A 27,251-nucleotide genomic window follows, 5' to 3' on the forward strand; every position below is an offset into this window, starting at 1 on the left:
GAGAGCCTGGGAGACATCATTCTGAGTATAAATCATAATTGAAATATTGGCGCATGGTTTTAGAATAAGAAGTTTCTAGTCAAAGAATATCAGAACAGAGATTCTCCTATAAATAGCTTTAAACTATTGTTTACCAAACCAGAAATAACTGGGGTTTAAAATATCTAGGCCATAATTCTAGCTCTATTACTAATTGGTTTTGAATATCTGTGCAACTCAAACTTTTGGATACACAATATGTATAAAATAATGTATTTGAATTTGGATTTGAAATTCTCTTCCAGCTCTAATAAGCAATAATTCTTCTTATTTCCAGCTTATTCCTCTACCTGCTTTCAGTGACTGTTCCCCCACACCAGCCTCTACTTCTGTTTAACTATGAGTCCATGTCTTTGGTATTGTTCCTTTTGGCCATGAGTTATGACCAACCATGGGTTATGACTCCTGTTCATAGAGAGGTTCGAGGATGTTATAAATTACAAACTGCCTAAACAGATGCTTCTTTTCACATACCAAGAGCTTCTGGTCTCTTGTAAGCAAGATTTACCTTCTCTTGTATTCCAATTTGGTTACTATATTACCTCTTCTATTCTATATTGCATTGCAACTGAACATCTGCATTTGGATGTCCCAAGGGTACCTCAAAGGCAACATGTTCTACCCCAAACTTCTCACTTTCTCCACCTGCCTCTCCTCTAGCCCATCATAGGTGGCACCCTTGACTACTCTCTCTTCCACAGCCTCAAAGTCCTGTCTGTTTTACCTTATGGGTGTGTCAGATATATCCATTTCTTTTTATTCTCACTGTCATAGGTTAGATCAATGTTTCATCCTCTCTCATTTCAATAAGTGTAATAGCCTCATAACTAGTCTCCTTGCCTATGAAGTTGCCTCTGAAGTCCATTTTCCATAGTCACAAGAATTATGTTACTAAAGTGCAAATCTGATTATTTAATTCTCCTATGTAAAGCCCTTCAGTGGCTCATTATTGTTTTCAAGATAAAGACCCAACCCCTTATCAAGGCAAATAAGCATCCCTCCATGAATAATCTTGACACCTGCTCTATCTCATATTTTTTTTTAAAGATTTTTATTTATTTATTTGAGAGAGAGAGACAGTGAGAGAGAGCATGAGCGAGGAGAAGGTCAGAGAGCGAAGCAGACTCCCCATGGAGCTGGGAGCCTGATGTGGGACTCGATCCCGGGACTCCAGGATCACGCCCTGAGCCGGAGGCAGTCGTCCAACCAACTGCGCCACCCAGGCGTCCCTCTATCTCATATTTTGACATTCCATCAAACTCATTGCTCCAGCCATATTGTACCTCTTGCTGTTTCCTAAGGAGATTATGTTATCTCTCATCTTCAGGGCTTTGCTTTTGCTATCCTCCGAGTTTGTAATCCACCTTCCTACCACCCCTTTTTCTCTGAAAAACTCATACTTCAGCAATCTGTTCAATTATTGCCTTTGTTCGTGTGTGAAGTTTCTCTGACACCTCAAGCGAGGTCAGCTGTCCCTCTTGAGAGTTCCTTTAACACCATGTTGCATTGCATCTTATTCTTTGTCTTTTTTTTTTTTTTTTTTTAAGATTTATTTATTTGCCAGAGATCACATGTAGGCAGAGAGGCAGGCGTGGGGGGTGGGGCAGGCTCCTTGCTGAGCAGAGAGCCCCATGTGGGGCTCAATCCCAAGACCCTGAGATCATGACCTGAGCCAAAGGCAGAGGCTTAACCCACTGAGCAGCCCAGGTGTCCCCTATTGTCTTTTCCACTAGATACCAACTTTTTGAGAACAGAGGCTGATCCTTAGTCAGTACTGCAACCTCAGCACCCAAGGCAGCACCTGGCACACAACAGGCATTTAATAAATATTTCTGCATAAACCATCTCATGAGAGAAACAGGTACTAAACAAAGATCTCTTGCCTAACTAACTTTTCCTGTTTCTCTCCTATTGCACACCTCCTTTACTGGATTTTTTAAAAGTGAGATTCTAGGTAATAGGATTATGAGTGTATTATATTATTATATTATTATGTTTCTATTTATTATTTATAATTGAATAGAACTCTATACCAGATGACCTGTGTTATCCCTTTGTGGTAGGGCAAAAAATATTCAATTCATGGAATGACACTAGGTGTCTTGTGAGCACAATATTTAGGAAAAGACTCCTCTCGGGCTACGCTGGATAGTGAAGGCAGGAACTCATGTGATAGGGTTCAGAGTAAACCAGGGCCTCAACCTCTAACTACCAAGTTAGAGTGGGAAGAGACTGATAAATACCATCTTGTTTCAGAGGAGGCATTTGAGGGACAAACAGGCTCAATGACTCAGCTGAAGCTATACACTGGTCTCCTTATTTCCAGTATTATACTCTTTCCATTATATCATAGAGACAAAACCAGAAATACCTCCATTGCCCTACCAAGATTCAGTTATAGGGGAGCCTAGGTGGCTTAGTCGGTTAAGTGACTGCCTTCGGCTCAGGTCATGATCCCAGGATCCTGGGATCAAGCCCTGCATCAAGCTGACTGCTCAGTGGGGAATTTGCTTCTCCCTCTCTGGCTCCCCTGCTTATGCACATGCTCTGTCAAATAAATGAAATCTTTCTTTTAAAAAAAGACTGAGTTATAAAAATTTAAGGAAACAAGGAATCTTTGGAGTGTTTATTTCTGCTTAGAATGTAAAGGATGTAAGAATTCTAAAATGATTGTGAATCTTATATGCCTAGAATTTGATGAAATAACACTAGCTCCTAATTCTCTTTAATTTCATTGAATTATTAGAGCTTAAGAACAGAGCAAAATTTGCATGATATTTGTTTCTGGCCATCTGCTGCATTCAGAACCTTGGAACTAGAGAACTTTTTTTCTGGAAAGTCTATGGGGGAATGGAGGAATGGGAGGTGTGTGAGGTGCTGAGCACCTAGTATCTGGGGAAAAAAATGTAAGCCAATTTCAGTCTTCCTTTCTGGAATTCCAACAATTCTGGAAGTATTTCATGATGTTGTTCAATATTCACCTTGTTGGTTTAGGTATTGTAACAGACACTTAATGATAATTTGGCTCCCAATTTGATTTGTTAATAATCTAGACTTAAACAATGATTGTTAGTTGCATACTAAAGAGAAATCACATATTATAACACAGGGGAATTCAGGTCTACAAAACTGCCTGGAGAAAGCATTCTTAAAATAGATACAATTCTACATTTTAAAAGTTTGTGTTAACACTGTCCTAAAACGATTTATTTACTTCAACACAGGATACACTTAAAAAAGAAGAATCATTTGACCTACTGGAGTAGAGATGTTAGGAGTCAATCAGTAGGAAATAACACATTTGGAGAGGTGAAAATGCACAAGTAATGACACACTTTTTGGCCCAGCCCCAAAACCTTAAGGAGTGGGCATCTTGTTCCATCTTCTGTTTCTCCCGTATACTTTCAGCCAACGAGATTTCATATATAATTGTCTCAGTCTCCATTAAGACTGGGGAAAAGTAGGAGTGTAGTGCTATACTAATTGAGTTCACACACAGATACTAGCTTTGAATTTAGGACAGTGGTCGACTTGGAACATTGTAACCATCATATTTATATGAGTTTGAATAGGTCAAGGCAGCGATTGTTGTATTCTGGGCCATTTCATTACCCATGTCCGAGGTGCTGAGGCCAGCCTTGGGAGCGCACTGGGTGCGAGCCTGACGCCCTTCTTGGGGGAAGAGCCACTTGGCCCCAGTGCACGCGATGTTGCACGTGGAAAGCCTCAGTAAATCCGCACGCGTTCCGCAAACCGAAAGGATCACAGATAGCCCCATCCTCTCTCGCGGAATTTTTTTGCGTAGATTCACAAGCGCGGCCCTCGCGGCTCAGCGCCCAGGTGGGGGCTTGGGATACCCACCGCAGGGTTCGGAGGCACCTGGCGGCAAGGTCCCCGCAGGCCGTCGCGAAGCGCCTGGCCCCGCCGCGAGAATGCGGGGCCGGCGGCGGCGGCGCGGGGCGGGGCTTGGCTGCGGAGAAATGACGTCGGCGTCCCCGCGCGCATCGCGGGCCGCGCGTCCTGGTAACGGCAGCTCCGCGGCTCCCGAGTCCTCTTCCATGTCCCCGCCTCTCCCCCGCACCAGCCCGCCCCGTCTCCACCTCCCTTCGCAGCTCCGGCGGCGGCCGTCTCGCTAGGTCCCTGGTGCCGGGGGGGAGTGGAACCTGCCGGGCGACGCTGCCCACTACGCCTCCGCCGGGCGTCCGCTGAACAGCGGGAGAGGGCGGGCCGGGCCCGGGACCGCGCTGCTGGACCGCGGGCATCTGCCCCGCGCGGGTGTCGCCTGCGGCCTCGATCCGGCAGGGCTGCCCCGTCTCTGGACGGGGGTTTCCGGAGGGTCGTGGACCGCAGGGCGCCTGCGGCTGCACCTGACAGACATCGGGGGTCGGGTCCGGAAGCGGCCGTCCCGGCTCTTGCCTCCCAGACGCCGTTGCTCCGCGGGCCGCCCCTGGAGCGCGAGGACTGGTGCCCCGGCCGGGGTCTGTCGGGAAGATGGCGACCCCGGGCATGAGCTGGCAGCAGCACTATTACGGCAGCTCGGCGGCCAAATTCGCGCCCTCGCCGGCCACCGCGCAGCAGGCGGGGCACAGCATGGACTATAGCCAGGACCTGCACCTGAAAATGAGCAAGAAAATCGCCCAGCTCACCAAGGTAAGGGCGCGGCGGCGGGGTCGGCACGGCTGGGACCCTGTGCGGGCCGCGCCGGGCTCAGGTGCCAGGCTGGGAGGCTGCGCGCCCTCCGCCCGGGGCGAGTTGAAGCGGGGGCGGGGCGGGGGGGTCTCCTCCGGGGAAGCAACAGCTGGAGACTAAGCTCCAAGAACCGTTCAAACTTCGTGGAACGCTGGAGATGTTCATTGAAACTAGACAACTCAGCGGCACGGCTGGGTTTGTGGGACTTAACATCCTGCTGCCCTTTAGGGGTAACCCAGCACAGAACAAATTAGGAACTAATTGCTTTATTGCACAACAATCAATCACTTTAGTTTTGGGCTCATGCATCTGTCCAGACTCCACGAGCCTTTACACCGCTTTATGAAAGTACAGTACCGTATTTACCCAACATAACTCGGAATCTTCCCAATTAATCAGTATCTTCTGTTGTTAACGTAATTAAGGGGAGAATAAACCTGAGCAATGTAGGAGGGTAAAACATACCTTGCGTGGCATTTGGGGGATTTAATGAGTCATTCCTTATGCTGACAATGTCAAACAAGGCTACTTAGATGATTCACGTGTCTGCACTTAGTTAAGTGTTTCAGTCTATCAAAAGATAATTTTCAGAGCGTAGCCTGCATATTTGGTCAGCCGTAGTTTAGGATGGTGGGCCTTTTTCTAGTTAATGTTGATCATGAGAAGGAGTTGGTATCTGTGAAGCAAGAGCAATTCAGATAGATTGGTTCTATTGCTTTGTTTAGCTCTCACCAGGAATCTTTCAATACCCCTTAATTTCGAACAGGTGATCCATGGTGTCTGAAACTTAGTAGAGGTGATCTTAAAATGTTTAAGCTGAATCAGCTAACCACTTGGTGGTGGTGTGGGTATGATGAAGAGAGGTGGGCATCCTGGGTGTTTGCTAATAGGTAAGCCCTGAAGTCTCTCTTCAACTCCAAAATTCACATTATATAACTCCAGTACTAGTTGACACTGTTGTGGGAGTAAAGTAAAACAGAGTTGGAAGAAAGGAAATGGGAGTGAAATGGGGATCTGAAGAGGGTAAAAAAAAGATTTTGGTGAAGAAATACGATTATGGGTAGTAAGAAAAGTAGCATGAAAGGACTGAAGAGTGAGTGTTCCAACAGAAGAGCAAAGAAAAAGGGACAAGCACCTAATGGTAAAACTCAGCCATGCAGACAAGGCAATACTGGTGGAAATTTTGTTTTCTGATTTTTGTTTTTGATCCATAGTGTCTTGGAGTTTGATGTGTGCTTGGTTTTTACTGTTTCCTTTTCTGACAGATGGTCCCCATATTCAGGGAAAGAAAGGATCAAGAAGAAACAATAGTGTATCATCAGGGCATTTATACATTTGGGAGCTCAAAGCCTGGTTTCCTGAAATCATGTTTGTTCTTCAGAATAATGATGTTCAGGATGAAGCACATGGATGTTTATGTATTCTGACTTTCTTATGGTGGGTCCACAACACCCTTTGTCCTGATTTTAGATTGTAACCCTCTAGGTTCCTGCTGTAATAGAAACATTCTAAGTTGGTAGGGAACTGTGTGCCGCTTAATGAGATTTCTCATCTCTCCAGTAAACAGCTTCTCTTTTTACTTATGCTTCTTCAATTTTCTGTTCTTTTATAAGAAAAAAAATTAACAACTATTAAAGGTGAGAATATTGATAGAAGTTGCTCTCACGTTCTGTTTACCCACCTTAAATCTAATGAGGCAGAATGCTGCCCCCCATATCAGTGCTCGTCAAGGTTTGGGTGCTAGAACCTCATCTTTACTGAGTGTTACCTGGACTCTGACTTAGTGTTTATAGTTTACAATCTCTAAACACTCTTGCCACCTGCTCTGCTAAGTGCCTCAGACATTGAATCCCTTACACTAGAGTTTCTCAGCCTTAGCACTTTGGCATTTTGAATTGGCTAATTCCTTGTTGGGAGCAGGCAGGGGTGTCCTATGCATTATAGATATTTAACAGCATTCCTGAATTCCTGGTGCCACTTAGAAGATTGCAGTGGCACCCCACACCTGTGTGAAACACACCATTATGACAATAAACATGTCTCTAGACATTGCTGTATGTTCCTTGGGAAGTGTGAGGACTCCTCCTGTGTTGAGAGGTACTAACTTATACTGGAATATCTAGGGTTTCTCCCACCTGTTCCCTGCTTTTATTACTAAGATAAGATGTGAGAATGAAATAATCAGATAATAGGACTCTGTTGGAGCTAACACCATGTAGTTTCTGAAACATACAATAAGACATGCTTCCCTTATGTACCATTTTGGAAACTGTCAAATTTTACAGTTATGTGTACTTCTTGTAAATACTATATCATAAAAATGATATCCTCAGTAATATTTCAACTGTTAGAAACTACCAGTATCTACTGTATAGAATATTCACTCATGAAGAGTTTATTAATAAATTCACATCAGTAGAGTTAGGTTGGAAGCTTAGCTTATATTTCAAAATTAGATATCATAATCGTTAAAATAGGATTTTATTTCTTTTAGAAATAATGAGTCAGTAGTACTCAGCTTTTCAGCATTATGGTGAGCATGGCTTGGGAATCTGTCTTGAGTTAAAACTCCTTTTCTACTGCTTACTAGTAATAGGACCTTGAACAAATCACTAAATTCTGAGCCCCTGCTTCCTAATCTTTAACAGAGGGGTGATGATACAACAGCTAAGGTAGTAGGCTCTTAATTCAGGCTGTCGCTCAAAAGAGAGAATCTGTACCAATGAAGTATTAGTAAAATATTGGATAGTATGTTTTTTAAATGTTTGTCTTTTTAAACTAGTCTGCATTTGATAGCATTGCTATATTGTATTTCTCTTAAGAGTTTTCTATGAAACCCTTAAAAAACATATATACGGTAATTGTTCTAGTTGAATAGTAAAGTGTAAAATTTTCACATGTATCTCACATTGTTGTAGTACAGTATTGAAAATACATGCATTTTCCTGATACTTGGCTGGCTATGAAAGGATAAGGATGAAACTAAGCTGTATTACAATTTCATACAACTATGTATTCAATAGATGTTTAAATAAAAAGCAATCTCAGCTGCAGACATATTTGTTCAGATTCTATTTCCTTATAACCTAACATAGCAGCTATATCCTAGAAAGGAGAACAATAGTTTTTAAAGCACCTTTTATGTAAGGGACACTTTGCTAACTGTTAGAGATACAGTAGGGAGCAAGACACAGTCTCTGCCTTTTAAACTGAATCTGTTATACTTAGGATACTCTTAGTAAATTTTAAGAATTACTGTTAGATCCTTGAGTCATGTTATGGCAAATATCTGGGACTGTTGATGGCTGAACCATCTCAGGATAGGCAGAGAAGCTGGATGGGTTGAGTTATGTTAAGTAGGATCACATTTGTGTACTTCTCTACTCTCCACTGTGTTGCCTCTTTGGTGCATTAGGGTGAAAAGCAAGACTTGTGGAAATTAATTACAAAACAGCTGTTTTGTGTTACTCACTGCCCCTTTCAGTTTACTCCTGTGAGGATGGCTCATCCTCTGCCCATAAATACACTTGACTTTTCTGGTTACTTTTAGATAATACAAATTCAGTAACTAAATTGCAGAAGTCTCAATTTGATTATTTAAAATTTTCAGTGCTGGGATGGCTGGCTGGCTCTGTTAGAAGAGCATGTGACTCTTGATCTTGGGGTTGTGAGTTTGAGCCCCATGTTGGGTGTAGAGATCACTTTAAAAAATCTTTTAAAAAGGGGCGCCTGGGTGGCTCAGTGGGTTAAGCCGCTGCCTTCGGCTCAGGTCATGATCTCAGGATCCTGGGATCGAGTCCCGCATCGGGCTCTCTGCTCAGCGGGGAGCCTGCTTCCTCCTCTCTCTCTCTGCCTGCCTCTCTGCCTACTTGTGATCTGTCAAATAAATAAATAAAATCTTTAAAAAAAAAATATTTTAAAAAATAAAAATGTCCAGTGCCAACAAGTAAAAACTCCAAACCAAACTTAAATTAAGTATGGAGCTTCTCCCCCATGCCCATTCCCAGCCAATAATCAGGGAAGGGGGGCATCAATAACTTTTGTCTTCGAGTAGGCTTTTCTACTCTTCTTGCTTTGTCTTTCCAGTCCTAGTTTAATACCCTCCCCGTTCCTGTTGGAAAAGGAAGAGGGAAGAGAGGAAGGACTAGCAGTAAACTTTATTTGAATAGGGCATGGTAATCTGGCTTTAGTGCTGTTGTAGACTTTGCTCACCTTTAAAACTAATTCTTTCCCTCCTGCATCTTCCACCACCTACCTCCATTGCTCAGGATTCCTCACCTCAGGTTGCTAGACAGTGAGAATGCATCTTTATTCTGGCTGGTTGCATACTCCTTCCTCAGCCTCTTAGATCTGGCAGGAACTTCATGTTTATTTTGCGGAGGCTGCTCAAGCTTCAGGTAACCACCTTGGATAGACCCAGTGACCCTACCCCAGCTTAGTCTGTTTTGTTTTGTTTTTCCCCATAGGGCCCATCTTTGTCCTTAGGGAACATTCATTCTATGTCCAGACAGACTCTGATAGTGGTCCCAATTCAGCATCTCTCATTTACTCTCACATACCTCTTCATCCAGTTTCTGATCCTTTCGATTTTCCAAGGATGAATCAGGTGCCACTTCAGTATGCTCTTCTAAGTGCTTGAAACACATATCGAGATCTTCACGTGCTCCCATCAAAGCCTTTTACTCTAGACTTTAGGTGAGTGACAATCATCCTTTCTCTTGAAGGCAAGGGCGCTTGTCCTATAACTCTCCCCAAGGAAACCTTCTCCAAAACCCTGCTCTATAACCTCTTTGAGGCTTTTCTCATTAATATTGGGTGTAGAAGTTAGCATATCTCAAGATCCCTCTTTATAGAGTGACTTTTTTTTTTTTTCTTTTCTTTCTTTCTTTCTTGGAAATTTTGAGAATATTCTGCCACCTGTTTGAGTTGTCATTTGTCATTGGTTCTCAATAGAAACTTCTCTTTTAATATCTTGTTATGTTGGCTACTTATCCAGTGCCACCTTAGTTGATTGTGCTTTCAATATTGTTCAGTCTAGGTATCACTGACGTAACTAGTATAAGGTAGGGTATATGGTTCCAAAGAGCAGGAGTGGTTTCTTTCCGTTCCCTGTCCTCAGCATCAAGTCCTTCTTAAAAGTCTTCTTTTAGTTTCCCCACCCCATCCCAGCCCCAAAGCTGCCCTGATCAACCCAGGCCCCGTTAGGCTTGCCTTACTCTGAATTACTATAACATTTATTGTCTGTACTTCTTGTTGGTACTTAGTAATACAGATTTGTGAAATGTTTGTAAATATATCTTGTTTCTGTAATTTGAATGTAATTTCCTCAGCTGTGGAGACTAATTTTCATGTAACTTTAGTATGAATTACCTACACATAGTATCACAGCTTAATAAATATATACTGAAGGTAATGATGGTGGTGGTGTTGGTAATGATGCTGTACCAAGTAATTTTGTTATACAGTAGGGTTAGTAAATAGTTCTGGGGACTATATCTGCTATTCTTCTGGGTTAATATTAGATCATTTCAGCTGATTAGATTACTTTTAAGTATTTAAATGTTTATTGGTTTCCTCTTACATTGCTTCAAATTCTATATTCATAATATATTTTTGATGCAAAAATAAAAATATAAAGTACCCTGTCTAAAATATAAATATTATTTGTCATTGCAAAGGTAGGTAATGGATACTAGATTCTTAGCAAAAAAAAAAAAAAAAAGTGTTATGATCAGTTAATACTTGCTGCTTTACTGTATCCCAAACCAGACTATGTTAATATACTAGTGAAATTTTCAAACAGTTGTATTTTCTGTACATTAAATACAACCCATTTTTCACTAGTTTGAATTACCTAGATACTGTTTTATAATACTATTTAGTTTTGTTTGTGACCTGGGTTGTTTTGGTTTAGCACGTACTGAATGGGGCGTCTTTTTTCCCCTCCTTTGTTTCATTGCAGCTTTGCCGTTCTCTCTGTAATCTCTTAGTTGTAGTTGAGTGGTTTGAATTAATTTCTTATATTTTACCATTGGGCACAAAAACTTAATATACAGTTTATCAATTGTCCAAATGTTTATAAAGGGACTGCCTTTAGAAAAGATTTAGAGCTGGAAGAAACCACAGATTTTGACCAGCCTAACACTCCCATTTTACAGGTGTGGAAATTGAGGGCCCAGAGTCATTTGAAAATTGCACATCTTGTCACTGGCAGAACCGGAACATGAACCCAGGTCTCTGGATTGGTCTAAGAGAAGGACGGTTGTTCTAGCAGGTCTCTTTCCCTGTGTCTGCCTTCTTGCTAATACTACTCATTCATTTCCTAAGAAGCCACAGAGCTGGTGGGGTTTTTCTCACACTGGACCCATGTTTTGTTGACCATCTGAATCACAGACTTCTGGTGACAGTGAACCCATGAGCCACCCCTCCCATACACTGAACAACCTCTGGATTTATAGGTTGTACAGTATGTAACTGCGGCTTTGGTAAATTTGTAACTGCTATTTTTATGTGTTCTCAGATGAATGTCACAATATTTTTATGTTTTTATTAACAGATTTAGTCATTCCAGATTTAAAAAATGTTTTAATTACTTTGATTTGGAGACTGTTATGCTTGGTATCAGAGTTACTACTGGGTGGTTATTTTAAATGTTTTTCCTTTGACTCTTGATTTCTTGATTGGATTATTGCTTAGGTTTCCTTCCCAAAGGCAGGAAGTTGGAGGTTTTCCAGTTTTTTTCCCTCCTTCCCTGTCTTTGTGTTTTTTTTGCTTATGGAAAATCCTTTTCGATCTAATTGCCAGCCTCTTAAAAAGTGGTATGAAAGATGAAGGTTCAGCAAAATGTAAGTGAAGCAATCTGGTAATTTTTTTTATTTAAGATATATTCATTTATTTGAGAGAGAGACAGTGAGCATGTGTGCATGAGGAGGCACAGAGGGGGAGAGAGAACCTTCCAGCAACTCCTGGCTGAGCGAGGAGCCTGAGGTGGCGCTCCATCCCAGGACCCTCCCCGGAGCCCAGGATCAGGACCGGACTTGAAATCAAGTCCGCTGCTGAACCGACTGAGTCACCCAGGCGCCCTGCAATCTGTTTGCTTTAATTCTGAATGACAGTAGGAAGTAATTGGAGTGGGGAAGGGAGGAAGAGTTAAAAAATAATACTCGTCTTTTCAGTTTATCTTAGGAGATATAGAAATTTTCTAATCTTTGAGCATTCAAATAAACTTGGATATTACATAATGAAATAGAACTGATGCGAATAATGGATAGTTGTTAAAGGCTTACTTGTTTTTTCACTATAGGAAGTTTCTATTTTGTAGGCCACTTATGAGTGAGAAGAACATTAAAAGTAAGTCTGTCAGAATTGTTACTCCCCAGTCCTTTTTGGAGATAAACACCTGAGAATAGGTGGGAGACCATTGCTAACTGAATTCAGAATTTTTTTTTTTGTAAATAAAAACAGTGTTATACATGGTAGTTTGATGTGGGGGAAATATTACTATCAAATTTTATTTTGTATTGCAAGTGTGACCTGAGCCACAAAGGCTATTTTAGATTGACCTGGGAGCTTAACAGTTCTTTAAGTATTATTGGAAAATAGCCTCTGACTGCCAATTAATTAGTATATCAAAGTGAATTTGGGGAACACCAGTTTTTGCAGGTTGGGGATTGCCAGTTATAGTCAGTATTTTGATATACTAAACATTTGAGATCAAAACCAATATTTTAGAAGATAAATTTTTATTCTTAGCTTTCTATTAAACTACAGTGGTGAGTATTGTCATTTGTAGCTCTCAGACTTCATTATTGATTACATCTTTCCTACTAAAGCTTTGACAAAATGTACAAAATTAGCAAAGTTGAATATGTAAATTTTTTATCCTACATCATTTACTTTCATCTTGAGATGTAACAGGAGGTTAAAACTACCAAAGGACCTATAGTAGATGGAAAAGCAAAAAACTTCATGACTAACCAGAATATTTGGGATTTGGACAACTTAGAGTCAGGTCCTAATGTGCCACTTAATTTATTTATAAAGGAGATAGTATTTTTAATGACTTTTAAAAATTACAAATCTGTATTTTTTTTATATGTACCATTTCTATTTTGAGGTTTAAAGGGTTTGAAAATGAAAATTTGGTTTACAAAATACATTGCTAATATTTAAGTCATCTCTAAAATTGACAATTTTGGGGATAAACTCTAATATTATTGGAGAATGAGTTATTTTAGTTGACTAGAAGTTACCATAAGTAATTTAATTTTCCACTTTCCAAAATAATAAACTTCCATTAAACCATACCACTCATAAGTGACATGGAGTCCTTTGTTATCTCTGGATTGTTGTTAGGATCATCAGTATATGCATTGAAGATTAGGCCAAACCTGTACTAATCCTACGCAAAGGCTAAAATTTTACTTTTGAATAAATTCTTTTACGTATTTTATTTGTCCTCTCTTATAAAGTGAATTTACTTATAAAGTAAATTTGAATATGCACAGTCTAGACGTTGACTTTCTGCTTGGGAAGATTTAGTTTATTCTGTTGAATGTCTGTCTGTGTGCTCACAGGTATTTGCATTTTTCATTCTCTTCCTTCTGAAACACTTAATAACAGAATTTCATAACTGAAACCCTAAATAGTATCCCATTCCTATTCCAATGTTTCCTAGTGAAACAGTTTAAAAACAAAGTGCATGTAATTTTTTTTTAAAGATTTTATTTATTAACAGACAGAGATCACAAGTAGGCAGAGAGGCAGGCAGAGAGAGAGGAGGAAGCAGGCTCCCTGCTGAGCAGACAGCCTGATGCAGGGCTTGATCCCAGGACTCTGGGATCACAACCTGAGCTGAAGGCAGAGGCTTAACCCTCTGAGCCACCCAGGCCCCCCAAAGTGCATGTAATTTTGAAGGGAAGTTGAGTGTGTGTGTGCGTGTGCACGCACATGCATGCATACATTATGTATGTGTGTTTGATATAATGGTCTACCCAGAGTAACAAAAGTAGGTATACTTAAATATTACTAAAATAGAGATATGGAGCCATATGGTTGGTAAACTTTTGTTGAATGCCTAGTCCTTGAAGGATGCTGTGTTAGGCACTATTAGTTATTTAATTCTAGTAATTTATTATTCCACTTCTGAACTACATGTGTTTTTCATTTTTTCAGTAGACTTCTGAGAAAATATCAGAATAAAGCAGGTGAACATTTTAATCAACAGATTAATCTGACAAATTTTAAATGCTTAATTATGGACAATTGTTTGGCTTGTTTTGGGTAGAATTTATATATCTAATTTTCTTAATAAAGAAGCTAGTGCCTTCCAGTGTCTTCTTCAATAAGGTTTTTAATAATAATTTAAAGAAAAATATTGATACGTTCTCTGGTTACAGATCTGTAATGTTTTTGTCCAGGGGATAAAGGAGGTAAGGGAAATTTCAGTCTTCTGAAACCCAGGAGTTAATGGGTCTGTATTAGGTGTAGGTCTCTCCTGGGCAGGCCAGAGAACCACAGTCCCAGAGCTATATGGCCCAATGAGGCAGCAGTGCCTATTATGTATGTCAGAGGTATAGGTTCAGTGGGTTAGACAGACCCCAGTTTGAATTTCAGGTTCACCACTTATTAGTGTTTAGCCTTTAATAAGTTTTAACCTGTGAGAGCCTCAGTCTTCTCATCTGTAAAATGAGAATAACAAAGCCAATCTCATGGAAGTATTGTAGAAATTAAATAAGATAATTTGTGTTGGAGAAGAGGTCAGTAGATGTCAATTCCTACCCATTTTCCAGGCCCCTTCTCCTTGGCTCAGCCTTTTACAATTAAGTCTTTAACAATTAAGTATGTCGGGATACTTGGGTGGCTCAGTCAGTTGAGTGTCTGACTCTTGGTTTCGGCTCAGGTCGTGATCTCAGGGTCCTGGGATCAAGCCCCATGTCAGGCTCTGTGCTCAACAGGGAGTCTGCTTTCCTTCCCTCTCTTCCTCTGCTCCTCACCTCGCTCATGCACACTGTCTCTCTCTCAGATAAATAAGTATGTTTTTATATGCATTTTCTCTTTTGATGGAGGTATATTCTATATTACTAGGGACTACAGCTACCAGAAGTAAAGGTTTAACAGCAAATAAAATACAGGGGATTCTCATTAAGATGGTTATATTCTATCAAGTTATGTTCTAGAAGAAATACAGGGTTATGTTCCTGATACCCTCTGGTCACATTTTCAGCAACCAGTAAATACATAACCTTGTTTTATGTGTGTTTCTGTTTAATGGCTCCTTATTTAATACATATTTTCTATTCATTAAGAGTAAACTGATAGAGTGTACCTGGGTAGCTCAGTTGGTTAAGCATCTGCCTTTGGCTCAGTCATGATTCCAGGGCCCTGGGATGGAGCCCTGCCTCAAGCTCCCAGCTCTGCAGGGAGCCTGCCTCTCCCTTTCCCTCTGCCTGCCCCGCCCCCTGCTTGTGCTGGTGCGCGCTCTTGTGCTCTCTCTCTCTGTCAAATAAATAAAATCTTTAAAAAAAAAAAATTGAACTCCTAGGCAACAGCATTATAGCTCATGCGTGAATGAAGCTTATCTAACAAGCTGTGTTAGATTGTGAGGTTACATATAAATTTTAGCAAGTAGGCAAACTTGGAAATACGGAATCCACAATAGTGAGGATCTACTGTATCTAAAAATGCATACAGAACTTTGCATCTGCTGTTTACTTAGCCCCTGCTTTGATTTTTCAGCTGTTGTCATGGACCTCTGTGACTATGACTCTTATTAATACCCTGAACACCCTCACATGATTGTGAGTTTGACTCTTATTATCTCACTAAGCACCCACAGATGAAAGGGGTGGAAGGGATAGTGGGGACAGGAATACTCACCTTTTATGTGAGTTGCTGTTCACCAAGCAGATGCCCTACAATCATAAACATGGGACAGAATTACATGATTCTCTCCTTGTGTATGTATCAACTGTGATCTTCATAATCTGAACTTGAATCTACCACATTGCCCTAGGTCAGAAGGATTAAAATATATAAAGTATTCCACAGCATGGAGTGAAACCTTTGGAAATACAATGTTGACTTAATTAAAATAAAGCCTTATTTTTTTAAATTCATCATTTGCTTAAAATATGTTTGCGGTTCCTTCCTAACACAAACTGTCGGTGTGGGAGTTGTTTTTGTTAAAAGCCTTTGTCTAGGTATCTAAAGATAACTAGAAATCTTATACTCTCTGGAGTTCAGCACATTTGGTTGGAAGTCTCTGAAGTGACTTTATGCAACATACAGAAAACTTAAGATATTTAAATAGAGAATGTTTTGGCAGATAATTAGACTTGACCTCTACCTTTTTTAAATGACTGAGAAGAATGTGTACTTTCAGTTTTTTGTTTTTTTTTTTTTTAAAGATTTTATTTATTTATTTGTCAGAGAGAGAGGGAGAGAGAGCGAGCACAGGCAGACAGAGAGGCAGGCAGAGGGAGAAGCAGGCTCCCTGCCGAGCAAGGAGCCCGATGTGGGACTCGATCCCAGGATACTGGGATTATGACCTGAGCCGAAGGCAGCTGCTTAACCAACTGAGCCACCCAGGCGTCCCTGTACTTTCAGTTTTAATAGTAGAGAACGTTCATATCTTTCGGTATCTTCTTAGCCCCCCCCCCCCCCCCCCCCCCCCCCCCCCCCGGTGATTATCAGAAAATGCTGGTGAAAAGGAGCCTGGATAAGAGCACTGTGTGGTCTTGAAGGAGTTAGCAAGGTTAACTGGCCTAGAAAAAGACTTTGATCTGAAGCCACGCCTGTCACTTTGATATTGCTCTCTTCAGGACCCCGGCGTATCTTAAATTTCAATCCTGAGTCTCTCTTGCTATGTATTTACTCTGTTTCTGGATTGTGAAGCATATCCAGAGAAAATTATGGAACTAGACTATGGCAGAATTATGCCACCCCTTGCTTCTTTACCCCCAAAGGTGTCTACATCCCAATTCCTGGAATCTTTGAATATGTTACTTTACATTTGAAGATGTGACTAAATGAAGGATCTTGATTTGGAGAGATTATCCTTGATTATTTGGATAGGGCCAGTGTAATCACAAGAATCCTCCTGAGTGAAAGAGGAAGGAAGGGAGGTAAGTCAGTGCCAGAGTGATGGGATGTGAGAAGGACATCACTAGCCATTACTGACTTTGAAGATGGAATGTGGGCATGAGCCAAGGAATGTAGGTGGCCTCTAGGAACTGGAAAAGGCAAGGAATTGAATCCTTCCCAAGAGCCTCCAGATTGTAATCTCATTTGAGACCTCCAGAATTGTATGATTAATAAATCTGTGTTGCCTTACACTGCTAGCTTTGTGACATATTATTATAGCAGCAAGAGGAAACTCGTTGCTTCCTTTCGTACACATCATGTAAATAAGCTGCTTTCTGTTTTACTAAAACTGTCAAGACTATCAAGCTTCTGTTACTTGTCTACAAAGATGCTGAGGTCATTCATTCCTTGTGAGAACTTTTCCTGGTCCTTTCACCTTAACTCTTATGTATATGCTGCTTCTCTATGTCTTAAATAGCTAACTCGTGGCAGGGACAGGTAGGAATCGAGGAAACTAATTGGGAGGGTATTGGAATACAGTATTGGTGAGAGATTATGAGGGCCTGGATTAGGACTATAGTAGGAGAGAGAAGAAAGATTTGGGAATTTTTTTAAAAGATTTTATTTATTTATTAGAGACAGAGAATGAGAGAGAGAGCAGGCATAAGAGGGGGAAGGTCAGAGGGAGAAGCAGACCCTTCTGCTAAGCAGGGAGCCCGATATGGGACTTGATCCCGGGACTCTAGGATCATGACCTGAGCTGAAGGCAGTGGCTCAACCAACTGAGCCATCCAGGCACCCGAGATTTGGAAAATTTTGAGGGGCAGATTTAAGAAACGTATGGGAAGTAAGCTTGTCAGGAATTTGTGACAGTCTGTTGTAGTGGAAGATTGAGGATAACAGGTCTTTTGTTGTACTGTAGGTACTCATGAATGAACATTAATGATTAGTGACTAGATGGATATTAATGTCAACTGAGATAGGAATGTAAGAAGAACATCCATTTCTGTGTAGCAAGTTATTCCCAAATTTAGCAGGTTAGTACAATAAACATTTATTATCTCACAATTCCTGAGGTTCAGGAATGCAGGTGTCACTTAGTTTGGTGGTTCTGCCTCAAGGTTTTTCATCAGGTTCCAGTCAAGCTAAAGATTTGACTAGGGCGAGATGCTCCTTTTTTTTTTTATTTTTTTATTTTTTTTAGTTAACTCCTATGACTATTAGCAGGAGACTTTAGTCCTTCACCATGTCAACATCTCTATAGCAAGTCGTCTGAGGGGAATGGGGAAGAAAAAGACCAAAATGGAAGCTGTGGTCTTTTCATAATCATATAGAGTGACATACTATCAACTTTGCCATATTCTGTTGGTTACACAAACTAACCATGGTATACTGGAGGTAGTGACTACACAAAGATTTGGCTGTCAGGAGACTAAAATCAGTGTAGGCCATTTTAGAGGCTGGTTATCCCTAACGAGAAGTAGAATTAATGGGAGAGAAAGAATGAGTTCAGAGTTTGAGGTTGACCTTGTATATCCAGGTAGAAATAGCAAACATTTGGATATTCATTTTAAGCCAAAAGTAGAGAATAGTAGGAATAAAAATGTAAAAGTCATCGGCATATAGGTGATAATTAAAGTAAAAAGTGGCTGGGGCCTCAAACAGAGTGGAAATTATTTAGTATCGTTGCTGGGAGAAAGAAGAGAAATCATGGACCAGATCTTTTAAGAGAAAAGATCCAGAGAGATGTGTGGTTGTCCCAAGAGGAAATTAGATGTGGTATTTGATCTTAATTTAAATGCTTCACAGTTTTCTGAAAAGTCCTATGGAAAGGATTATTGTTCACCAAATGTAGGAGAGAGGAGGGCAGTTATTAAAGTATTATTCTAGAGTCTGGGTTTTTGTCTGTTGGGTATAGCAGTAAGAGAGCTGAAGAACTTTGATAGGTAGTTCGGTTAATCTACCGTTGGGCTGCATGGGGAAGGAAGTGAGGTTAGGACGGAGCTGACAGATGAAGGAAACTCTAGGAATTGAGGGGACCATTGGTGTGAATGTAGGTAATGCCAAGAGGTTGAAGGTTTACGTCAAGGTGTTGTAACATGAGAGGGGGCTATTTCTGAGGTGGAGTAAGTTAAAATGAGATGCAGGATACAGTCTCAAGAATGTTTGTAGGAGAGTGATAGTTGTTAGAGTTAAGAATCCCTAAGAACTGTTAAGTGTGGTCCATTGGAGTCTACATGCATTTTTGAAATCTCCAAAGGAAATGACGGGAGGGAAATTTGTGAATTCCAATGCCTAGATCTACACTGAATGTAGGCAGTATGACAGGCCACAGCTACACTGACCCCTACAACCTGCAGAATGTGCTGGCAGAGGTGGTGCCCAGGGGGTGACCAAGGACAGCCTGGAATAGCAGTGACACCCCCCGCCCCCAGCCTGGCTTGCCCCATCCCTGCCCCACCTGCCTCTGGCTGGCAGCCATCTGCCCTCTCCCCACACTGCCTGCTGGGCTATCCCTGGGATGGGCAGCCAGGAAGTGCCTTTTCTCAGAGGCTGCAGTGTTTGTCAGGGGCCTGCCTTCCCCCCACCTCCTCTCCTGCAGGCCTGGATCTGTGTGGGAGTTGGGCAAGCCTGGGGAGTTGTACTTAGGGAGCTTAAGATGCACCTACTTCAGTGGGTGGGGCCCTGCCCTTAGCAGCTTGCTTTGGGTCCATAGTGCTAGGAGCCTGGTGTAGGGTGAGGTGAGACTGCCCCATCATAGCCAGGGCAGGCGTGGGTTCCAGGTCAGCTTCTCATACCTCAGATATTCTGTTTGCAGTGAGTGCCCAATAGCCCCCCCACCAAAAAATATTACTCTCATGAGGCAGGTGGAGTGAGAAATCTAAATAAAAGAACAAGTTGTTTAACTGTGCCATGTTGTGCCTTTTAGAAGGCAGCATTGGGTAGCTACATGTATGCACAAATCACTTCCAGATCCCATAGTGATTTAGGTGCAAAACATAAAGTGTTGCTTCTGGTGGAAGAGAATCCATGGCTTTGCTGAGAGGGCCAAAAATGAGCTTCTGAGGATGTAAGGAGTTTTATTTGTGTGGGTGGGTGGTGGGTGTTTGAGCTAGTATTTTAATATTGGCTCAGAGATTGCAAACATTATAATAAGAAGGGGGTGGAGGGGGGGCACTGGTGGAGGAACCAGGGGATGAAGATGGGTACCAGAATTTAGCTTGCAGCCGTTCTGCAGTCATGTGGCTAAATAAGGTGGAATATAAGAATGCAGAATCTTATTTTGCTTAAGTTTTTTGTTTTTTTTTTTTTTTTTTGGTTTTGTTTTTTTTAAAGTAGCAGCTAGAAAGTTCTAAGTCTCAATTTGTATTAAACAAGAAACCACAGGGTACTTGGGTGGCTCAGTCGGTTAAACATTTGCCTTAGGCTCAGGTCATGATGCCAGTGTTTTGGGTCTCCCTGCTCAGTGGGGAGTCTTCTTCTCCCTCTGCCTGCTGCTCTGCCTACTTGTGATGCCTCTTTCTCTCTCTCAAAAATAAATAAATAAAATATTTTAAAAAAAAAAGAAGCAAGTATTCCTAAGAAAAACATGGTATATTTGTTAATTATTTGATCAAACCGTCTTTTCTAACTGATAAATATGTTTTAGAATTTTTTAAGAAAAATGTATTGTGAATTATTTGATCAAATGCTTTTTTCTAACTTGATTATTAATGTTTATAGAAAACTTCTGCATAGTTTGTCTTCCTTAAAATAATAGCATGAATAAAAATACCAATATTCTATTTATTAGATATATGGGTATATTTTTAGGTTTTACTTTTTTGTTGGTTGATACTTAAATCTGAAAGTCACATTTTATAAAATCTAAACATCTTTTAAAAAACTAGTCTAGAATTTCTTTTTTTGTTGTTTTGTTTTTGTTTTTTTTAATTTTTAATTTTTTATAAACATATATTTTTATCCCCAGGGGTACAGGTCTGTGAATCGCCAGGTTTACACACTTCACTGCACTCACCAAAGCACATACCCTCCCCAATGTCCATAACCCCACCCCCCTTCTCCCAACCCCCGTCCCCCCAGCAACCCTCAGTTTGTTTTGTGAGATTAAGAGTCACTTATGGTTTGTCTCCCTCCCAATTTCTTTAACAAAAGTAGTATTGTGCCAAATATAGCCTCTGGAATTAACATGTTTGTGGTATGGAACTTTGCTCCTTTTACTTTATTCCTATATGGATAGTTGTTTAGTAGCCATTTTGAGTGTCTAATAAATGCTAGAGTGTAGGTTGGGGGAACATAAATAAGTCCTGGAGCTCATCCTTCAGGACTTTGCAATTTTGCAGATGTACAAGACAGAACATACTGAGAATACCAGAGTATGCCCAAGCAATATTTGGCAATGCTCTTAATGTTTCATGTTACCTGAATGAAACTCTGGCCAGATCACTAAGAGCCTCCTGAGTCTCTTCATGTCCTCTACTGAGTACAGCTGTTTCTGCCACAAGATGGGAGAGAGGAATTGAGAGGACCACTGGTGTGAATGTAGATAATACCCAGAGGTTGAGGGTTTACAGCAGGCTTGTCTCATGCATACGTGGTTACAATTCCTTGGAAGGACCATATCAATAAGCAAAAGCAATTAAACCAGAAAGTGTATTGTGCAGTACTGTGTGTCAGACATTGTGTTAAGCACTTTACATACATTATGTTGTTTCACTGTCATAGCTTCACATACTAGATACTGTTCACTTTACAGAAGAAAAAAACAAAAACAAACCCTAAGGTTTAGAGAGGTTTAAAGTGACTTTCTCACAGTTACATAGTTGTAAGGCTAACCTTGGTCACCTGTCACTAACATACTTGGGCTTCTGTATAAAATCCATAGCCTGCTAAGTTCAGAATGATAAGATCAGAGTACCTCTGGAAGCTTCAAGTCAACTCATTCTGTCTATCTGTCTTACCTCATCCCTCTGTCCCGGGCCCTGGCTGCAAACTCTGGGCCCTGGGTCATCTAGCTTATCCTCAGGTTTCCTTCCTTCCCCTGTGTGCTTGGAGTCTTTATACTTGCTCTCTACAGCTCTTGCTCCTTGCTGAACAGAGTCCTCTGCAGCCACATCTCTTCATCAGGTACTCTATCTGCTTATTGTCATTTGAAAACCTGGCTCTCTCCCCAGGATGTTGCTTTTTCTGCTGTCTTTGCAGGTGACCACTACTCATTTTCACACATTGCATCTGTCAGAGCTCCTAGAGACCTCTTTCTTCTAGCTCTCATTGCAACTTATAAACCATTGCTCCTGGACTCTTCTGTAAGTACAGTTCTTAAGATTTGGGTCAACCATGTCTTCCTCCTGCACCTCTCTCTTTGTTGCTTCCCACGCTCAGCAGAGAGTCTCTGTCTACGGGTGGCCTATCTAACACTCTAGTCTCACAGTTTTTGACCTTTGCAAATTCTGTGATCTTTTCCTTTACTCAAGCTACACATTTTCCTCTAAATCTTAAACTCCATGTGTACTCCTCGTACACATTTTCCTCTAAATCTTAAACTCCAGAATAACCATATGGAAGATATTATAAATATTTGTTGATTAAATTAATGAACTTCTTAACCTTTCATCTCTCCTTTCCTTTTCACATTTTACCCATTCTCCAGCCCCCCTGGTTCTTTTTCTTCCTATTCATGAACCCATTCTTTCTTCACTTAATTCTTTCTCTGTCCTAGACTGTTTGCACTATCACTGCAGCCACTGTCGTGCTCAGTGTTTTTCCAATACACTTTCAAGACCAGCAAGAGGATAATATTGGCCAGATGTGCAGCTTGTTCAACCTAGCACATATCAGTAAGAGAGCATAATGTCCTTGTAGTCACCTCTAGAAGGGCCCAGCTGAGCAGGGTGAAAGCACAAGGGACCTTGGTGGGGATGCTTGGAACTGAGTGAGTTCCAAGGGTGGAATGTAACTGAGATGATAATGCTTGGTTTTAATGGAATATTTTCTGAGAGGTCTAAACTTTAATTAGAAGTGACTAAACAGAAACAACAGGACCAAGTTTTTCTTTGCCAAGTAGTTATAAAGATTCATAAAGAAAATGAAATTCTCGGGACGCCTGGGTGGCGCAGTTGGTTGGACGACTGCCTCCGGCTCAAGGCGTGATCCTGGAGTCCCGGGATCGAGTCCCACATCAGGCTCCCAGCTCCATGGGGAGTCTGCTTCGCTCTCTGACCTTCTCCTCGCTCATGCTCTCTCTCACTGTCTCTCTCTCTCAAATAAATAAATAAAATCTTTAAAAAAAAAAAAAAAGAAAAAGAAAATGAAATTCTCTCAGGAAAACGAAGACCTTGATTTTTTATGCTATGATTTGTGAGGGACCAATTTTTCCCCATTAAATATAATAGCAAATTATAAAATTGACTGTATTTATAAAAATGCAATGATTTAAAGAGTTTATATTAAGATTATACATTAAACAAGAATAGCCTTTTCATTAAACAGGAAAATGAGCTTTTTCCTCACAAAATACGACTTGTGGACAAGAGTAGATATATAGAATTCAATATGGCTAACTCAATAATAAAGCATTTATAATGATTAAATGTGAAGTGCTGTTATAGCACTTTATTTACGGTAAGTGGTGAATAATTCTTATGCCTGCCTTACAGAATGTTTACTTATCATGGTTATAGTTGGGTGCATCTTGCTTCAAGTAATTATGTCTTTAGTCACGACCTAATTCAAACATAGATTGCAATAAATGGGTGAAAAAGGCTGAAATAATTCCAGTAAATGGAGAGAATGTTAGAAGCAAGCTTTTAAAACAAATAAGCTGGAAATCAAACCTGGGGAAATGATTTTATTGGATAGGATGGTTTCTAAAGTTGAACTGTCAAAATAAATGGGTAAATTAACAAAATTGGCAAATAAAATTTCTTTGAAAATAAGTTTTCAGTAAAGTGAAGGGGAAGAAAAATGTGAAATGCAGTCAGTAAAATGAAGGGATGGGCATGTTACCCACCATACACATTCCAATTAGTTGTTGCTGCTCTCGTTTTTTATTGCTGCCTTTTACACCACCCAAAAATCTTGCAAAAACAACCACCAGCTTATTCTCACAAATTCTTTGGCCAAAAATTCAGAGACAGAGGGACTGGTTTGTCTGCTCCATGATGTCTGGGTTTTCAGGTGGGAAGACTGGAATGGATGGGTTTGATTTGCTTCACAAGGAATTGAAACAACAGCTTTGCAGATTCTTCTTGAAAGATGACTTCTTTCTTCCTCTGGTGACTTGAAGGCTGGGCTCAGCTGGGGCAGTTGGCTAGAGGACCGACACCCCACTCCGTGTAGCTTTAGTTTTTCATAGCATGGCAGTATCTGGAGACTGAGTCTTCAAGAGTCTGAGAAAGAAGCTGCAAGGTTTCTACTGATCTGGGCTTGGAAATCATTCATTATCACTTTTGCCATATTCTGTTGGTTAAAAGTGAATCATTAAGGCCAGCATAGAGTCGAGGGAATTGGACTCCTTATTGGGGTATTGGAAAGGTCATATTGCCGAAGAGCCTGTGGGATGGGAAATATTGTGACCATTTTGGGAAAACACAGTCTGCTAAAATGTATACTTTATGAGAATGGGGGAGAACTAACCACATTTACAGTCTTTTCAGTGATTAGCCACAGACTTTTAAGAAAAAAAAAAAAAAGATAGTAACCTAATATAAGTTATTAGGAAAGAGCTCTTGCTGCCATTTGAACACAAATATAGAATCCTCAGATTAGCAGAGATACTTTCTGGCAGCATTTTAAAAAGGCATTATTAGATTCGTGGTAATATATTGTAATAAGAGAGGCTTTTTTATTATAAGCGTAGCAGAGAGTTAAAGCTTACACTATAAAATGGCATGTGGTTTGGATACTGTCACTCCTTAACCACCTGTCAGTTTTCTTTCTTTTTTTTTTTTTTTAAATTTTATTTATTTATTTGACAGAGAGAAATCACAAGTAGATGGAGAGGCAGGCAGAGAGAGAGAGAGGGAAGCAGGCTCCCCGCTGAGCAGAGAGCCCGACGCGGGACTCGATCCCAGGACCCCGAGACCATGACCCGAGCCGAAGGCAGCGGCTTAACCCACTGAGCCACCCAGGCGCCCCACACCTGTCAGTTTTCTGCCTATTGGGACAATAAGCAAGAGGACCATAATTTGAAGACTTTTTGAGATGTTGGACTTGAGGTCTTTGAGATTTTGCATCGTTTGTCTCAGTAGTAGTAGTTCCTGTGTATGTATTTGGGCAGCAGCCTTTACTGGTTTCAAGTTATGCTACATTAATTTTTAACCATATTGTGGAATGAAGTTCTCAATCGGACTAAGCTCTTTTTTCTGTCCTCTTAGCCTCTTTGAGAAAGGGGCAGTTAGTGACACAAGTAGTGGCTGTGTCAGGAAGAAAGTAAGTCAAATCTTTAAAACACTGGTGGGTGCCCCCCAGACCAGAGTTACATAGGACATAATCCTATCTAGGAAGATTTAAGAGGGTTAGTGATCTTGTGGTGTGAATGCTGGATATTTATGATAATTTTAATCTCTTGGTTTCCTTTTATCACTACATAAATAAAATGCTCAGCATGTGTGAGTGCCCAAGTTTATATCACTTTGGAAAGGAAGTTCTCAGTAGATCATATGAATAGTATCAGTTTGGGAGATATTTGAAGATTTTAGTGATGGAGCTGATAAACTGACTGCACAGTAGAACCATTTCAGTAACCAGTTACTTTGATGCCCAATGCCCAGAGATGCCCTTGAATAAGGATATATTTTGCTGAGCATAAAATGTTGCTGTGGGATGGTAGAACCCTAAATTAATTTTAGGAAACTTCTGTCCATTTCATCTTTTAAGACTGTCATCTGTACCTGGATGTCTGCCATCACCTCAAATGCCACATGTCCAAAATTCAATTAATCATCTTCTCCATCGGACCTCTCCCACATGCCAAAGAATAAATAAATAAACCAAAAAACCTATGTCCTTTCTCAACTGTAGCATTTCTGTCTGACCCTACTCTTCTTTTAGAGTGGAACTTTGGAATTAAATTATCTTCTTTGTTCTTGCATTTTTGTTTCTCTGATATTTTTTTAAAGATTTTAAATTGCATTTGCATTTGCCCCATGCAGGAATCTGTGTAGGCCTTGTTTTTGTAGTCTCCTAACTTTTGTACTCTCCCTATTTCAATTTGTCTTGCTTAGTGATGTTGTACTATTAACAAACATAACCCCTACATAAGTACTCATGGTCTCTTTTTTATTCACTGAACCAAATCTAAATTCTTCTGTGTGAATGTTACTTATTTAATATATATAAATATTATATTTTACATAATAAATATAATATATAATAAATATAATTAAATATTAATAAATATAAGTATTATGAAGTATTGGCTCACATGATTATGGAGGCTGAGAAGTCCCAGGGTCTATAGTCCACAGGCTAGAGACCCAGGAGAGCTGATGATGTAGTTCTAGTCCCAGGGCAGGAGAAGACCAATATTCCAGCTCAAACAGGACAAAGAAGTTACCTCTTAGCCTTTTTTGTTCTATTTGGGTCACATAGAACCAATAGCTTATTTGTTTGTTTGTTTAGTCTTTAATTTTATTTTTTCCAGTGTTCTAAGATTCATTGTATATACACTGCTCCCATGGTTCCATGCAATACATGCCCTCCTTAATACCTACCACCAGGCTCACCCATCCCCACAACCCCTCCCCTCCAAAATCCTCATTTTGTTTCTCAGAGTCCACTGCTTTGCTTTTTTTTTGAGTTCATGCTTTGTCTCTCCCTGATTTCCCCCAGTTCACTTTTCCTTTTCTTCTTCTAATGTCCTCCATGTTATTCCTTATGCTCCACAAGTAAGTGAAATCATATGATAATTGACTTTCTCTGCTTGACTTATTTTACTCCGCATAATCTCCTCCATTTCTGTCCATGTTGATACAAAAGTTGGGTATTCATCCTTTCTGATGGAGGCATAATACTCCATAGTTTATATGGACCACATTTTCTTTATCCATTCGTCTGTTGAAGGGCATGTTGGTTCTTTCCACAGTTTGGCGACCGTGGCCATTGCTGCTATCAACATTGAGGTACAGATGGCCCTTCTTTTTACTACATCTGTATCTTTGGGGTAAATACCCAGTAGTGCAATTGCAGGATCATACAGTAGCTCTATTTTTAATTGTTTTAACTGTTTTCCAAAGTGGCTGTATCAACTTGGATTCCACCAACAGTGTAAGAGGGTTCCCCTTTCTCCACATCTTCTCCAACACTTGCTGTTTCCTGTCCTGTTAATTTTGGCCATTTTGACTGGTGTAAGGTGGTATCTCAATGTGGTTTTGATTTTAATTTCCCTGATGGCTAATGATGATGAACATTTTTTCATGTGTCCCTTAGCCATTTGTATG

The 27,251-nt window shown here is 40.5% G+C and overlaps 1 protein-coding gene across 10 annotated transcripts in view; it reads left to right on the forward strand.

The window, feature by feature from the left end:
• Window positions 1-4,504: 4,504 nt before the first annotated feature.
• Window positions 4,505-27,251, forward strand: part of FAM184A (family with sequence similarity 184 member A) — a 115,340-nt gene continuing 92,593 nt past the window's right edge. For all 10 annotated transcript variants that reach the window (XR_006384686.1, XM_044249782.1, XM_044249824.1 and 7 more), the window contains exon 1: window positions 4,505-4,689. Coding sequence is in view for 9 of the 10 variants with exons in the window: in XM_044249782.1 (XP_044105717.1) it covers window positions 4,531-4,689 (159 nt within the window). In the remaining variant the exon portion in view is untranslated. The remainder of the gene's footprint in view (window positions 4,690-27,251) is intronic.

Source organism: Neovison vison, chromosome 1 (assembly GCF_020171115.1).
Source record: "Neovison vison isolate M4711 chromosome 1, ASM_NN_V1, whole genome shotgun sequence".
In the NCBI taxonomy this organism is placed as follows: domain Eukaryota; kingdom Metazoa; phylum Chordata; class Mammalia; order Carnivora; family Mustelidae; genus Neogale; species Neogale vison.